Source organism: Rattus rattus, chromosome 1 (genome assembly GCF_011064425.1).
Source record: "Rattus rattus isolate New Zealand chromosome 1, Rrattus_CSIRO_v1, whole genome shotgun sequence".
In the NCBI taxonomy this organism is placed as follows: domain Eukaryota; kingdom Metazoa; phylum Chordata; class Mammalia; order Rodentia; family Muridae; genus Rattus; species Rattus rattus.
In genome coordinates this window covers 244,396,913-244,414,088 of record NC_046154.1, presented here as the reverse complement: position 1 = coordinate 244,414,088, position 17,176 = coordinate 244,396,913, and the positions used below count along the sequence as shown (strand labels likewise).

Below are 17,176 nucleotides of genomic sequence, written 5' to 3'. Positions count from 1 at the left end.
AATCGGATTCACCCTTGTTTGCTTTTATAGGCCGTGCTCTGGATTCAGAGTCTAAGAACTCTGCTTAATACTACGTTGAGAATATATTTAAAATATTTTCTAAATGCATTAAAGACTTGTATATTATTTTTAATCAAAACCAGTTTTTTTCCACATGACATACTCTGAATATGACATACTATGATTATGGTTTTCTTTCTCTCCCATCTTCCCAATTCCTCTTTCCCATCCTTCCCATTCTGATCTATTCCATTTCATCTCTCATAAGAAAACTAACAGACTTCAAAGGGAAAATAATAAAATGTAATAGGATAAAATGAAACAAACAAACAAAAAAACCAGAATAGGACAAAACAAACAAACAGAAAGAGCGTAAGAGGCACGAGACACAGATATAGATGTAGAGACCCACTCTTTTGCATATTCAAGAATCCCGTAAAAAAAACTAGAAATATGGAAATTGCATGCATATATGCAAAACCTGTAGGGTAATAAATAGGTAAGTAAATAAATAAACACATGAGAAAATTAATATTAAAATGAAAAAGCCTTGACAGGACACTACAAGAAAAGGTACCTCAAAACTGCCACTGAGTTCGTTCTCTGCTCCCCAACTATTGCTATATTCACTTTGTATAACACTAGTATATGCTTTCCTCTTTGTTCCTGAGCTATTGAATCTCATGTTCTTGGTCACGCATACAGTGTCATATATGGGTACCATCTCAGGGAGTAGGTCTTAAATCAAATCAGATGTTGGTTGGTTGCTTCTACAGGCTTTGCACCACCATTGCACTAGAGTAGATTGCAAGAGGTCTGTCACTGTAGATAGAAGGGTTTGTAGCTGGGTTGGTGTTTACATTTCTCCTTTGGTAGTGTGCACTGACCTTCCAGTCCCAAGACCAGTAGCCAGTAGGGCTCTCAATAGGCACCAGCTAGACTTCGCCGTGTTAAATTAGTTGTGTAGATGTTGTCTTCACAGGCTTGTGTTTTTCATGTAAGTGAAAGACCACTTTGGAGACAGATTTTGTGTGAGGAGGAAGATTTAATTTGAGGTTTGTTTGTAATTATTGTTTTGCCTGCAGGTGTTCAAATGCTTCAAGAAAACATGTTGAGAAAATGCTTTTTTTCACAATGTGTGTGTGTGTGTGTGTGTGTGTGTGTGTGTGTGTGTGTGTAGCATGGGAGGAATTGGAAGAGGGATAAGTGATGCCAGCACATTATCCTTGCATGAAATTCTCAAAAACAAGTAAACAAATGTTGATGGTGCATTTATATTCCAATTGGTGTTGGCTGGAATGTGGATTCCAGCTTCTCTCTACTGTCCCCACTAAAACCATCTGTTCAGGATGTAAGTCTGGATCCCAGTGAAGATGGAATTCTGTTCTCAGCTAAGGATCAAGGTAGAGCTTTGTTACAACCCGGAATGTGTAATGTCTACTGTGTGTGGAGGTGCTGCTGTTTTTCTGTCACTGGTGGGAGGCAGACAGCAGTTATCTAAGGGTTTTCTGTTTTGTTATGTCTTTTCAGTGTGTGTGTGTGTGTGTGTGTGTGTGTGTGTGTGTGTGTGTGTGTGTGTGTGTGCCTAGTCATTAGTGTTTCTGGTCTGACAGATAAAAAATTTCCCAATATCCAGTTTAGGATATAGGAGGTAAAAATGGAAGACTTATCACCATGGTTTTCTTTCTCTCAGAGTGCCTAGCTTTTGTGTCTCCCCATCTTTGTCCTCTTGTGATTCTTTTGTACCCTTGGAGTTTTCCTTGTGTTTGAGGAAAAGAATAGGAAAACATAAACATGGAGTAGTCCACTCCTTAGAGGCAGAAGTCATGCCAGGTAATGACCTCTTTTATTTTTCTTTTGTGATATTTCCCCTTCATTTAGGTGACTTTTTTGATATTTTAATTCTCAATTTACAGATTCACAGTAGGTTCACAAAATTATACCATAGATTGAAAATCACTCAGCTCACACATGTCAGAGAAATTTCATAAATTGCATGATAGAGTCAGACTCAGCCAGCTCAAAATTATCACCCAGACTCTAGTCATATAGCCATGGCCAGTGCTCTGAGGACCACATGTCCTTTGTTCGTAGTGTATACATCAAAATCACACTTAAGGCATTCAGCAGGAATATTTTATCACTATTCCTGATGCCCGTGACATAGCGCTACAGACTCCCCAGCTAAGAGCACAGGGAGCCATGGGAGCACTGATCCGGTTCATGGTCCATTTACTTACGGTTCACCTTGTCTGATTTACGTTTTACTTCACTGTGGATTTGAGATATGTGAAAGGAGAGGACAGTTATGCCAGAAATGTTTCTCAAGTGCTTTCAAATTCAAAGATTATTAATAGCAAAGCACCAAGGGGAACGCAGGAGAGGTTACCAAGAGCCTAGGAGCCTTATAGGAGTACCAAATGTGGATGTGAAGGAACAAAAAATATGGTAAGACAAGAAAATACTACACTGGGAAAAATGGTCAGCAGTATACATAAAATGATGACCCATCTTCTACAAGTCACAAGGAGAGGGGCGAAGAGGGATGTGCACTCATAAGCACATACACATGTTTTACAAGTCAGCAAATCAATTCATATATGGATTTCCAGCCCTACATTGTAGTATCTTTCTGTGACAGTTGATTTTTCTAGATGAAAAAAGCAAACACAACAAGAGCAACAACCTGTCTATATTCTGATTGTCACACTACCCATTTGTTTCTTTTCTGTATTGGCATCAACTCAATCAACTCAAACCTTGCTCAGTCTTATGTGATTTGAAGTGTGATTTCCTGCCTCTCTCTCCATCCTGTCCCTTTTCCTTCAATTGCTCCAATAAAATGTAATCTTTCTTTTTTTTCTTCCAGATAACTTCAGGGCATCTAGGACCTTCAGTGGTTTCCTATGGCTTCCTGTAATGAAGTCAAAATAGTTGTAAAAGGCACACTAAGTAGTCATGTCATCATGGCCTGGTCTCTGTTCTCTTTGTAGGTATTACCAGATCCGAGTGACCTTGAAAGTGTCTTCAAGGATCCCACATAGACTGAGTGCTTCCATCGTTGGGCAGTCAGGTGAGTAGAAAGCAGGACTCCTGTTTCCTTTTGTGTCATGGTCTGGCAACACTTACTGTCAATCATTGGGCCAGTGAGTTCTGGAAAGGCAGACCAATGATTGGAAGTGGCTCTGTGTGAACAGTGTTATTTGTTAAGGACACTTGGCAGAAGAAAAATCATTCTCGGGAGTGACTGGTAGTTGGTGGAAACTGTCTGCAGCAGATTGATTAAAGTCGCGTCTGGATGAAATTGACGAGAAGCCTTATCCAGAAGATAGGCAAGGGGAAGCCTGTTGTTGTGAGTTCAGGGAACCAAGTAAGTAGGCATTTGTGCTAGAACTTTCTAGGTACAATAATGGATATGAATGTCATCATGCTGTAAAGGATGCTGGCCCCTCAGAGTCTGTACAGGACTTATGCAGACACCAAATTAACAGCACAAAGGAAATATATTACCCTGGAGGGGCAAGCTCTGGGAGGCAGCCTCTGGATTGGGCAAAGGCAGAGAGCAAGCAGCAGCAGTAGCAGCAGCAGCAGCAGCAGGTGTTTTTTGCAGGAGTGGGTTTTTAATGAGAAAAGGGGGAAGACTGTGCTGGAGTGAACTGTTAAGTCTTGATTAAATGGAAAGCCAGTGTAGTGAAATAATGAAGTTTGATTGCTGGACCTTGGTCTTCTGTCTTAGCAATGAGTAGGTAGCCAAATAAGGGAATGGACTTCAGGGGCTGGCTTTAGGAATTTAATTTAGTGATTTTTAGCAAGGGAGAAGGAAAGGGAAGATAGGACAAAACCTGTCGTTGCCATGTTTGCTGTGATCAGGCCTGTTAGAGAACCTTTCACACCCAGTGTAAAAAGACTACCAAGCAAAGCCCAAATCCTAATTTTGATGCTTGAGAACTAAATGGGAAACCCTGGCTTTAAGAAGCCAGTCTGTTAGGGCTGAGTGAGAAACAATGTATCCTATAAACAAAAACCACATAAAAGTCTAACTAGCTGAAATATAGGGTAATTCAGAAGCAAATCTGGCAGAACCACCTATTCCAACAAATAAATGACTCTGCCTTCAGGGCAGAGGAAGAGGAAGGAAGTGGAGGAAAGGAAAACCTCAAAGCACCCGTTCACCATTAGAAGTAAGAGTCACCCTGATTGTCAGAAATGAGATGTGGAATAGTGCTGGTCACAGCCCCACTTCATCCAACCTATTTGGCACAGGGCGACAGTATCTAGGTGAGTCAACGCATGCGCAGTTGAGACCTCACAAGTGAGATGCATAGACATCAAGTGAAGGTTTGCAATTATTCCTCTAATTCAAGGCCGATAGAGAGACTCAGCTGGCCACCTGCCTCTTTCTCAAGTCTGAGCTGAGCAGGTGTTAGTTTACCGGTTAAGTCACTGTGTTCGGGAGATATTTCTCTTGTCCATCCCCCTCTGTTGGGAGCAAATCGTGCATTGCAGATGAGGAGAGGAGGTTTCATACTCTACTACCATCTATACTGCATTCAGTAGAGTAATTTAGGAACCATTTCCTCCTTTCCCATCCTGTACTGTTTCTTCCTTCCCTGCTTTAGCCCATGATGCTCACTGGGATAGCAGGATCCTTGGGTCCTGCTTTGGAGAAACCGACGGTGTGAATTCTGAGGTAAATGATCAGCACTTGGACTTTATTTCCTCACTGGAAATCTGAAGACAGACATTCACCTCTACGATGTCTTTCTCTGTTTGCGGAGATGATATACAACACACATGTTTTATAGAGATAGTAAATACAAGTGTGTTGTGATGGGAATAGCCATAAAGTAAGGGTCCACAGGTCTGCGCTGCGAGAGGTCATAAGTCAAGAGTTATGAGCCAAGGTCTTGTTCTTAAAATCAAAACAAAATTCTGCGGGGCAGGAGGTGGGAGAGTTGACTGATTGATGAGAGCCATCTGTAGGCCAGTGTGGACTTGGTCTCTTTCCACTTTGATGTTCGTGGCAGCATGAACTCAGCTCCTTTCATTGATGTACCTTCTCTGGAGCAGGCAGTCTTGCCTGTGAGAGCCAGAGGCTGCTGGGTACGCAGGAGCTTTTGGAGCCCACAGAGAAGGAAGCAACTGAGATGGAGCTGCAAAGACAAAGGAAACAGTAAAATACACACATTTAGGTTAAAGCTCCTTTCCTTCCTGGTCTAGTTTGACAGGGTAATGACTGTGATGCAGTTCTCATGCCCTTGACCTCTGTACTCAAATGCCGTGGAGACCAGAATGCCAAACATGCTGGCAGAAACTTATAATCAGAAGGTTTCATGGGCGAGAGACATAGGGCCAATTTATTTCTCCTTCAAGGAGAATTTTCTAATTATAACACATTCTTCTGTGTGTCTACATTGCAAATAATTTCAAAATTTGGTGCTGAAAACAGTGGCCTATTCTGCTTGATTTTTCAAGTGAGGTGAACTTTTCAGTGATAGGTGTTAGGGTCTAGTGTTACCTGAGGCCTCAGCTAGAATGAAGCACTCAAGACTTCTTCAGCCACACCTCTGATCCCTCAGCTCATTGCTTAAAGAATAGTTAAGTTCTGCATCTAGCTGGAGTACCAAACTACTTTACTTGGTAGTTCTTTTTTCCTCGTGTGTGTGTGTGTGTGTGTGTGTGTGTGTATTTTTTGTTTTTGTTGTTTTATTGGATACATTCCTTTATTTACATTTCAAATGTTATTCCCTTTCCCGGTTTCCTGTCCATAAGCCCCCTATCCCCACCCCCTCCCCTGTAAGGGTGTTCCTCTCCCCATCCAACCCCTGTTATCACCCCCTGACATTTCCCTGCGTTGGGCGTCCAACCTTGGCAGCACCAAGGGCTTCCCCTTCCACTGGTGCCCAACAAGGTTATCCTCTGCTAAATAGGTAGTTGGAACCCTGGGTAAGTCACGTACTTGGTAGTTCTGTTGCTCAGAGATAAAACAAAGAGAATTCTACATTAGTTCCCTGTTCTGTGTGGACCTGGTAAAGGGTTTCTCTCCTATATCCCTTTAGTCAAGTCTAGGACAAGGCTGCTCTTGTGGAGGAGAGTGTCATGAGTTCACAGATACTCGTATTCTAATCCTTCCTCCCCACCTCCAAGCCATATGATCTCAGAAGTTAGTTAAACAATTTGATTCCTAGGTTCTTATCTATAAGTTGGGCTCAGTGGGTGGTACTTACCTCCCAGGTTTGTGGCATGAACCAAAAAATTCTGTAAGGAAGGTAGTTAGAAAGTAGCTGGGCTCAGAGAATGCTTAGAATAATTAATTGTTCACTGGGCTAAATGTGGCTATGATGCATAGTGTAGGTGTCTATTTAACAATATTTTGCTTTGTGTAGAGTCTTTGTTTTATCCTTGTGGATACAGGTGTTCACATCAGGTATTGTCACAGACATCCCATGACATAAAAGTCATGATAATGATACAGTAAGGAGATTTGCAGACTCTTGATGTAGCAAATACTTAGGGAGGAACACAGCAACTTGGTAGAGGAAGAGAGTCATGGTGGGGCCTGGAAGGTCAAGAACCTAGCCAAATATGAGGGTATAGATGAATGATGATTAGGCTGAGGCCATGGTACGACCCTAACCCCTGGAACCTGGATTCATTCATGTTAAAATTCCACTCACCACTCACCTAGATTCTTCATGCTTAGACAGATTAGATCTGGTATATTCTTGAGAACTGGGACAGTGAAAGTGGAAAAGCAGACCTGCTGGACTGTGCCATATGATGGAAAGAAGTTTTGTCTGAAGAACACAGAGAAATGAAGGGAAATACCTCAATCACATGAACCCAGTGCTGTTCAAATACACAGTGCTTTCAGCAGTTAAACAATGGGTTTGCTTTCTCTCTCCTTCCAGTATGCTGGCTTTTTAGTATCATATAGAAGCCTGTTTCCAGGGTTCAGATGGTTTCCATGAAGATCTTGTATGTATAGAACAGTGCCACATCGAATTTTGCAAGAAAGATTTTTTATGGTTAGATCCTGTATTGAATGGGCATAACCTGTGTGTCCCCTTGTTACCTGTCATGATAGTTTCAAAGAAGTTAATTTTGAGGAAATATTTCTCTGGAAACTGATGATTTATTCTCATCTGGGTTAGCCAAACATCTCTTTGAGTAGATTATGACAAGATCTTAGCTTTTCCTGGTTAGAAACAATCGTTCCCTTGGGCATTTTAATAGATCCCATGTCAGAGAAGGAATAGGTACTTTATTAGGTGACAACTATAACTATATTAGACATGCTAACAAGCATGAGTGTAGGGACAAAGTGGGACACTTGAAAGTTTGGCCCCAACATTAAGGTCTCTATTATCATCAGAATAGAATCAGAATAGGACCAGAACAGGTGATTGTCTAGGGTATCCAAACCTAAAAGAGAATAAAGACTCCTCATGCTATATTCTTGTTCTAATTTTGATATAATTAAAACTGGGAAATAATGAGATGAAGGGATATGGCTATTTGAGAGTCAGGTCATACTGTCATTAGACTCTGGATTCATTTGTGTTAAAATTCCACTCACCCAACTCAGAGTCTTCAACTTCTAAGGCACGTAGCTGAGGATTTGCATGCTTGAAGGTGGGGCTACTGTACCATGATTGACATGTGATGTGAAAGGGCTAACGAGATTTTAGTCTATTATCAACGAAGCATTTTACCATTGGTTTAACAAAAACTCATAAATAAAACCAACACAAGTGTTCTCAAGGCAGAGGTGAATCAGGTGTGAGACAGTAAGAACTGCAATGTGGGTGAAGAGAGGCAAAAGTTTGACAGGGGTAAGTGTGATGTGGACATCTCTTCTGGAAGTTGTGTTGCCATGAATTCCTTAAGATGTTTAACCATCCATGTGCCAGGCTGTGCAATTTTTCCTCATTCCTTCCATAATAAGGTTTAAAAGCAGGGTGTGCCTTGCCTAGGGCTAGCTAGCTAAGCTCAAAGGCAACAGAATACACCAGAGAAGCCATTTTTTTCCTCATGTAATAGGGACTCTTAGAAGTCTCATTGGTTTCCTCACTACTCTAAAGGAATAGTGAGTTCTCTATTCTAGGTAGGTAAGACATGGCACACACAGGTGCATCATACTCATTTGAGTTTAGGATGCATTTGTATACATATAAGTGCTTATTGTATTAGTCATGGTCTTTAGAGGAATGGAGCAATAGAATAAATATGTATTGCAAGAGATTTACTAGATTGGTTTGCATGAGGAATTTTGCATAGTTCATTAATGGCTGTCTGTACACTAGAGAGCTTGAGAAGTTGTTAGGTGCTCAGTCCACCAGGCTGGATGGTGTATGAGCAATCACAATATATATGGCACTGATGGCCAGAAGGATCTCTGGAGACCTATGAGTCTACTTTGCTAGGCCAAAACAACTACTATTCAGTGTCAGTGGTAGCTGCAACAGAAGGGAGAAGCCATGCAATAAACGAAGTCACTATCAGGGAGCAAAGGCCCTAGGCAAAAGCAACTGGTTTTCCTCTCAAGACTGTTCTGACACCAAGATTGATCTTGCCCTTCTCAGTTAATGCTTCCTGGAAATGCCTTACTGCTCCACCCAGAGACACTTTACTTACTTGATCTCATATCCAGTTAAACAGACAACCAAAATTAAACAACACATCTATACATAAGAATTTACACACTTGTGAGTGCATGGGTCTGTGTGTGTAGAAAGGGCTAATCACACATTACCTGTCTAAAAACACTACCTGAATCTTCAAGGTCAAAATATTTTTATTCTACATCCAATGAGCTTCTCAGATGCCTAATAAGGAGAGGCCCAAATGGAAATTAATTGAAATATAAGAATTAAGGTATTCCAGAAAGGAAACCTAGATATAAGGCACTTCAAAAATCTAATTATGCTACTTCAAAGCATCTTTCTCCCTCTTCTGAGCTCAGGGCCTCAGTTAGCATGCCCATGACAATGGAAAGACATTAAAAATATGTAACCTTGTGTATTTACCTCCATAAAAAGGTTCTGTTTAATAAAGCCTCCCATTTCTTCCTCCTCTTGAGATGGCCAAGATAAGCAAAAAGTCATTTCCCTGGGGACTGATCAATTAAGGCAGACGTGGTAGGGAGGTGCCCACCAAAGTGTACTGAGGCTGGAGAAAATGATTAGGTTAAGAACCGGCATCTGCTTGTGTCTGCTCATCAAAGCCGAGGAAAAGATAGCAGAGTAAATTGTGGAAATGTATAAAATCCGCAATGATTAGTTTTCGTAATGTTTTGAGAGGTAATTTCCATTTCCACTAAGTGGAAGCACTTAAGAGCTTCACTTTGTAGGGGCGGGGAGAGACATTTATTTCTCAAATGAATCAATCTAATTTCTTTTCATGGTCCATTAAAGTGCACCTAAATATCAACTATGCCTGTTTTTGTGGAGAATGCTAAGCAGGTAAAACACTCATCTCTCAGGCTCTGATCCAGCCAGGGTCTGAGGACAGCCAGCTCAAGGTTGACAAAGTGGCTGCCTGCTTTAATCCTTTGAAATTCAAAGAGGCATTGCAATCCATTACCATACAATCTAAGCAGCTGCAGCCAAGTCAAACCTGCAGCTTGGAAATAACAATGGCCAGTGTTTCCTTACCTCTGCCCCTGCACACTATGAAAGCCTGTCTGTCAGGGACCCAAGGACTCAGTTGTGTCAAGTTGGGATGGCATCTTAAAGCTGCCTGGGTTCAGGACTTGCTTCAAGAGTTAAATCACATGTCATGTCACCTGCTTTGATGGACAGCTGCCCCTGCTCCTGGTGCCCACTCCATTTTGGATGCCTCTCTCTTCCTTTCCTGTGTTCCATTTTGCTGCACTAGACAGGCAGAAGTACTACTTGTGGTCCTCATGAGCAGATTGTACAAGAGTGATCATCCCTGTTAGCATAAGTGACCCTCACTACAGTGTCCTTCACGCAATTTGTAAAAGCAGCCTTGATCCCTCCCACATGTGGCTGCTCCTCCTTCTCCACCACATCTATCCTACTGATGAAGTTTGTTTTCTCTAACCTGAAGCCATGTCTTTACTTTGGAGGACCACATGCAGGGCACAAAATAAGGTCTAAGAATTGATCTTTCCAGGAAATTTGAATCTCACTCCCTTGCAACCCCAGTACAAGTTCTGTCCTGGGTCAGTAGTTATTAATGTAGAAACTTGGAGGTTCAGCACCCCATCTTCTAGAAGAAGACAGAAATGTGACTTGAAGCCCATGCCGGAATCTTATAGAATATGCCAGTCCTGCTTTTCTTTCTTTCCACACAGCTTCTCATTGCCCTTGTAACCTCCCTGAGGGTAAACCCTTAATAAATTACTGATACTCACAGTTTTGTCTACCATTTTATCAACAGTGCCTGGAAACTTCTAGGTAGAGAGTTGCCAGATTTCAGTTAAACTGACTCATTCCAACCCTGTGACGTTCATAGAGCTCTCTATGTAGAATAATCCTTAGGAAAGAACCTAAATAGCCAATGATACACTAAGTTGGTGTTTGTAGTTAATAGATTTCTTGGGGGTTCAAATATTCACAAGAATGTATTAAGATATCATATCTGTATATCAGCACCATACTTCATCAAACAGGGATGGTTTCTCTCTCTCCCTGCTAGACCTCGAATTTCTAGCTCCTCAAAATTGGATGTGTATGAGGCATTGCTAATACACAATGCAGTGACATTTGGACATCTGCTATGAATGGGAAAGAAAATGGTGATCATTGTTGGAGATGGGGTTCAGGAAGAGAGATCCAGGATTCTACTGCTCAAGGAAAGACCATATGAAAAAGTTTCTGTGACAAACATCTCTTTCTGGTGCCCAGGGTCAGCAATTTAAACTCTTTCTTTTTGTAAAATGAGTAAGGTGCCTCAATTGGTCTCTATGACATTAGATACAGTTGTTGTAAAAATATAAAAAATAAAATAATAAGATTGTCTTTTATGCCCACTACGTCCAGCACCGCGGTGTCCCAAGATATCTGCTAGATATCTTAAGTCTCAGTCAGCAAAGTGTCTCACCTGCTCTGCTCCATCCTATATCATACTGCCAAAAGCCTCTCTCTGAACCTGACAGCAATCTCTCTACCTATCTAGTTCCCAAGACACATTTCCATGCCAGAAACACACATCCCAACTCTGCGGTGGCCCAGATCAGCTGCCACACACTTTCTTACACTTAAATCACTATATGAAAGAACACACAACACAATAACCTTTGGCCCAATTGATAAGATATAATTGCCCACCTAAACATCCAAAGCCCAATACACATCCATCCCTTAAAAACATTCGTAGCAACCTGTAAAGGTACAGTGTGGAATCTTAATGTCACCTGCCATATTGTCCTACCACGGCTTCTCTCCCTGTCCCTCCTGTCTCTTCCTCCTTTCTCTTCCACTCTCCTCCTCTTCCTTCAAACTTTTCTCCTGCCTATCCTTCCTTCTTGTCCAATGACAGGCCTCCTTCTATCTTGTCCCTGCCTCACCTGTGACATCATCCCACAAGATACCCCTGCTCAGTCTATGTACTCAGAGTTGGAGCATCCTAAGACCCTAGGATAATACCTGATCCTCTCCTGGGGAATATCACCTTGACTTATAGGAGAAAAGCCTACATAAGCTACATTGCATTTAGCAAAGGAACCTAGAAAGACAGTGAAGAAATTGGCACACGTGTCTAGAGCTTTAAGCACAGGGCTTCGGAGAGCTTATTTCAGTGACAGGTGAAAACAACCAAGGAGAGTATCTCCAGAAACAAGTGCTTTTTCTGTTCAACTTACGTAAGTAATCTTAATGCCTCATTACCTCCTCTGGGCCTCAGTTTATATCTCTGTGCAATGTTATCAACAACACGCTTTGTGAGTGTAGAAGTACACACAGCATTGCTATTCCAAGCCCTCAACTCGCACTAGCTACTGATAACTTTCCTTTAGAAATTTATTTTTTCATGGCAAACAAGCAAGCAATCAAAGAAAAAAATGCTCCAGGGACCAAAGTATTAGTGCAGATTGTGTGTGTGTGTGTGTGTGTGTGTGTGTGTGTGTGTGTGTGTGTGAATACACATGTGCTCAGCCGAAGATGCCATTGGAAGTGGGGGAATTTTGGAAGATTCTACTGGGGTATTTCCTATGAAACTAGATGGTGATTACTGGGATTGTGGGATTGTGTGCCTGTAGATTGTCTTTATATATCTATATCTATATGTATCTATATCTCTATCTCTATCTATCTATCTATCTATCTATCTATCTATCTATCTATCTATCTATCTATCTATCTATCTATCTATCTCTATGATCAGTAAGCAGGCACACATTACATTATCCTTCTAGGGATTTCTGTTTCCTGATAGATCAAGCAAAAAAGGGCCCTCTTTATTTTATTTTAATTTTTATAGAATGCCTTTGATTCATTGTTTGTTTATTAGTATCAAGTACAAATTAGGACCACATGACTTCACAAAATCAAATGAAAGCAACTCGTTCACCATAGAGAGAGGCACAGCCATTTGAACAAGATGCATTTTAAATGAGAGCAGGACTGCCCTAGAGAAATCAATTGGGACACTAGAGTTGCCACATGGTATGGCTTTCTTTCAACTGTATATACTCCTTCCTGCTGATGTCAGGCAAAGAAAGAACATGGCTATGTCAAAGCTCAGGAATGAAAACTGGCCAAACATGGGTCCTCCACTGTCTTACATCTACAGGACATTCTGAAGTTCCAGAATTATGCTTTCTTCTTGGTGGGTGGGTCTCACCTAATTGGAAATATCTCAGAAGTGTAGTGAATAGTACATCTTCAAAGCTGTTGTTTTACATGGAGTGCTCTTGAAGTAAGAATGCATCTGTTTTTCCTTTTTGTTGTTTTAGAATAGTGCATTCAGTCTTTTATTTCAATGCAGGGCACAGACATTCTTGGGGAAATCGAATCTTGGGGAAATTGAAATGTAGAAATGAAATCTCCATGCCTAAACCATGCAGCCTGTGGCATCAACTCCTTTTTGATGTGGTCATACGTTCTTACTGCAGGGGAGGTAGACGAATTTGAAGCCACTGCTGCTTATGTGGTTCCAGGTGAACAAAGTCTCACAAAGAAGCCACTGGCCTTTGGATAGACAGTGTCAATTATCTGGAACCCCTGCTAAATATATGATCCATTTCCTGCTTCTCCTATTCCTTCTCCTCCACTTTCCCTCCAATTTCTTCTTTGCTTCTATTTTCTTTTGTCATCTTCACGTGTTCCTGCCTCCTTTGTCTTCCTGTCTTCCTCTCCTGCCTTTCCAAACCGTTGACAGTGACAGCATAACTATTGCTTACACATAGTCCATTTCCCCGAGACACTATTCTACGTTCTTTGTACTTATCATGCATCAGTTAATCACAGGAATTTTTGTGAGAAATCAATTGTGTGATTTTGTCTTTGTGTACACATCAAAGCATCATGTCCTATCATCTGAGAAGATTGTCGTCACATGTGAAATCTATCCTTGACTGAAATGTCTTTAGATGATGTATAAAAGCATTTCGAGTAGGTACTATTGATATCTTCAATGTGAAGTGAAAATACAGATGTACTCACAGTAATTGGGGCGAAGATTCTAACTTAGGAGTTTTGGATGCACAACTGGATTCTAACCAGAGTACAACTGTTGCTTTGTGTCCACTCTGGAGCAGTTGGAAGTTCTTTATTGGGCTACAGTGGGCTCTGCACCATCAGCTTTAACAATCCCTTGCAGTCACATCTATTATTCTTCATTGGGTTCACTCCTAGGTCAGCGCTTCTGAACTTGACTTCAGCATCCCTTTACCTGAACCTTGACTCCTCTAACAACGTTTGTTTAGTGTCCCATCAATTAATACAGGTTTGGTTCAAATGTTCCCTTTTCAGAGAGGCATTCTTGTCTGGACTTTTTAAAAAATTGATTCCTGCTTACCTTTTGTCATGCATTTCTTTATCCTGCTTTTCAGACTATTGCAGCTAACCTTACTATATATCCATTTATTTACTTAAATGCCTTTCCTCTTAAATTTAATAATGCTGCTTTCAGTAAATCATGACCATTTTCAATGTGGAGGAAGCAGTTTTAGTATTTTCATTTCTGAGTAAACATAAACCATTTTACCTTTTCCATAATGGTTCCAGAGAATAGGATGCTATGCCATTAGAAGTCATAAGACCAAGACTATTATCCCGGATAAGACAAGCGAACTTCCTGCACCATGGACATGAACTCATGCTGTCCACTGAAGCTAAAGAGAGCTAGCCCTGCCCAAAGTGCATACAAAGAAATCAGTTGACTTATTTGGGGGAACGTAGAGTAATGTTTGGTGTTCGTCCATTAGTCATAGGCACAGCATCCAAAGATGTTTTTTACTGTGTGCACAGACATCTTGGCTTTGTGCTTGGTAGGCTATTGAAACATGCCATCATCCAGGAAATGTCAAGTCTTCCCTGTTGCTGATGTCATCAACTTACATAAACGTCCTGGTCTTAACTGCTTGATTTGAACCGACGGATTTAGATACTTAAGCTACTGACAAAGGAGTGAGACTGGGTAGAACACTCTTATACCCCAACAGGCAGAATAGGTCAAGGTAACCCTGTGTTATAGTTATGAGTAAATCATTCCTCAGAAGATCTGCTTACCTATATTTAGAAATGAACAGAGTCTGACTCAAGAGATTAGACAGCAAATGGAACAGATACAATATGAATGCAGTCATGCCAAGCTTCTGATCTTGTTTGAATCACCCACCAGATATCTGCAGGTGCTAATTGACTTGATGGTTTTAGCAAAGTCTGCCAAAGAGCCTGAGCAAATCTGTCATAATGCACATATCAGAATTGTTGTCAAGGACGAAAGGATGCTTATAATGTATGATTTAACTTTGTGACCTCAAAATGGAGATTCTTAAGTCAACGAAAAGCAAATAAATCCATAACAGTATTCACTCTTGTCTCTCTTTGTCAGTTACATAACCCCCTCAAAGCTCACTGAAGTTAATCTGGTTTATTCATGAGCAGTTGTAAGAATTCTGTCCTTGTGGCTTGGCCTGGTCTTTTACGACAAATTTGATGAGAGAATACAAGGGTGGGTACATGTTTTAATGGGTAGCAGTATAAGGGCCCAATGACTATTTGCCTTTGTCCTACTGTAGTGATGTCCACTAATAGTAAGGGAGGTCTGTGATTTGTTTAATCCTCATATTGCCCCCAGAGCAGTAAAAGGACCCACAGTACAATACATGTGACATGAAGGAGCCAACCAACTTGTGAATTTGTGGTCTGGTTACCTGATAAACCCCACACTATGAACCTGTAACTGACATTGAACTTTTCACCCCTCCCTGTAATTTCAGGTCTTATCAATGGACCTTTGCTCAACTTTCTTGGATCACTTGCCTTCTAGCATGCCCAGGGGGAAGGCTCTGGTGTAAGGCTCTGCTTTCCTGTGCTCAGCTTGCTAGATAACTAACACCCACATCCCTCAGCAGACATCCTACTGACCTGAGCTTTGTGTATGAGCTTCCAGAATGATGCATACACCATAACATTATTATTCCACCTTTTAAAGTGGATAACAATGGAACAACTAAGAGGTTTCTGCTATTATTTGAGTAGGGGTTTGTACATGGATGGTTTTTGTAAAGTACAACAAGGGTCTGAGTTCAAGCTCTATTTGCCAATTGGCAACCAATTTGGTAAATATTTGTTTTTTGTTTTTTTTTCTAATCATGTTGTACTTTCAGGTCATTCAACTGCTCATTGTATAGATTATAAAATAAAGATAAGAATAAGTTTATTCTGTATATGAATATTGTGCTCCCCATTTACTAAAGAGGCTGTCCTTTCCTCTAGCTTATTTTTCACATCTCTTGGAAAGTCAACTAATTGAAAAGCACATAGGTTTATTTCTGGGCTTCCAAATCTGTTCTACTATGTGCCAGGCTATTTAGATGTCTATACCTTTGTGTAGATTTTGAACTTACATACTGTAATGGTGCTAGTATTCTTTTACTAAGGTTTTTATAGGTGTACATAATTACTTGGAGTTGTATAGGAATTTTAAGACATTTGAGGTGAAAATGGAATTTGTAATTTGGATCAGCATTTTACTGAGTCTTTGGATTACTTTGTGCAGTGTTATATGTTATATTTTAATGATTATTAATTCCCCTAACTCCTGAACATGTATGTAGTGTGTTTGCTTCTAAATTTACTTTTGTTCTACATCTTACCTCTTTGGTTGAATTTGTGTGTGTGTGTGTGTGTATGTGTGTGTGTGTGCATGCGTGTGTGTATGTTTTGGTAAGAATTATTAATGACTTTTTTTCTTGATGTCTTCAACACTTTGTCATTTTTGCTAAGGCACTATAGATTTATGAATATTGATTTTGTAAAATGAAGTTTTGCATTGTTAGTTTTAACAATATATCGTTGAAGCCCTTAGAGATTTTTATATCTAAAAATTATAATATCTACAAAGAAAGACTACTAACTTTATTTTTCTGACTCTTTTTGGTGAATCTCTTTTGAAGAACATGCAAATCAAAAAATTATCACACCCTGAAACTAAGCAGACCATGAACTTTTATACATTAGTTGTTCCAAAGCTATGAAGCTTCACAATGGATTTTGCATTTTCAGTATCAAATATATTTCTTTGCAATCATCTACTACCAAAAGCCAATTTTTGAACATTGTTTTCTCCTTTTCCTAGTTGCTGTACCTAGCACTTTTAGAACTACATTCAGTTGACCTAGTAACACTGGACACTTCTGTTTTATTCCTGACATAAGACAACGTGCTTTTGGTTTTTTACTACTTAGTCCAACATTAATACAGATTAAACTGTATTATTTCTATATTCCAATGATAATTGCTATTTTGAGTCACGTACATAAGTATTGAGAACTGAGCTCAGGGAGGGCAGCAACTGGTCATAACTACTGAGCCATTTTTTCAGCCCCTACAGATAATAAACAGAGACTGTTTTGGGAGAATTTAGTAAGCCAATTTTTTCTTTCCCTTGGGGAAAGCAACTGACCCACTCCTAGGATACCTAGGATTGGGCTAAACTATGAGAGCCATGCCATACAGCTATGAATGCCTCAGCTTTCTGG

At 40.4% G+C, this 17,176-nt stretch overlaps 1 protein-coding gene across 1 annotated transcript in view; it reads left to right on the top strand.

Annotated features, from left to right (window-relative positions):
• Positions 1-17,176, top strand: part of Fam135b (family with sequence similarity 135 member B) — a 277,326-nt gene that overhangs the window by 141,844 nt on the left and 118,306 nt on the right. Inside the window, exon 4 of the mRNA XM_032916392.1 lies at positions 2,994-3,073. Within this exon, the coding sequence (XP_032772283.1) occupies positions 2,994-3,073 (80 nt within the window). The remainder of the gene's footprint in view (positions 1-2,993; positions 3,074-17,176) is intronic.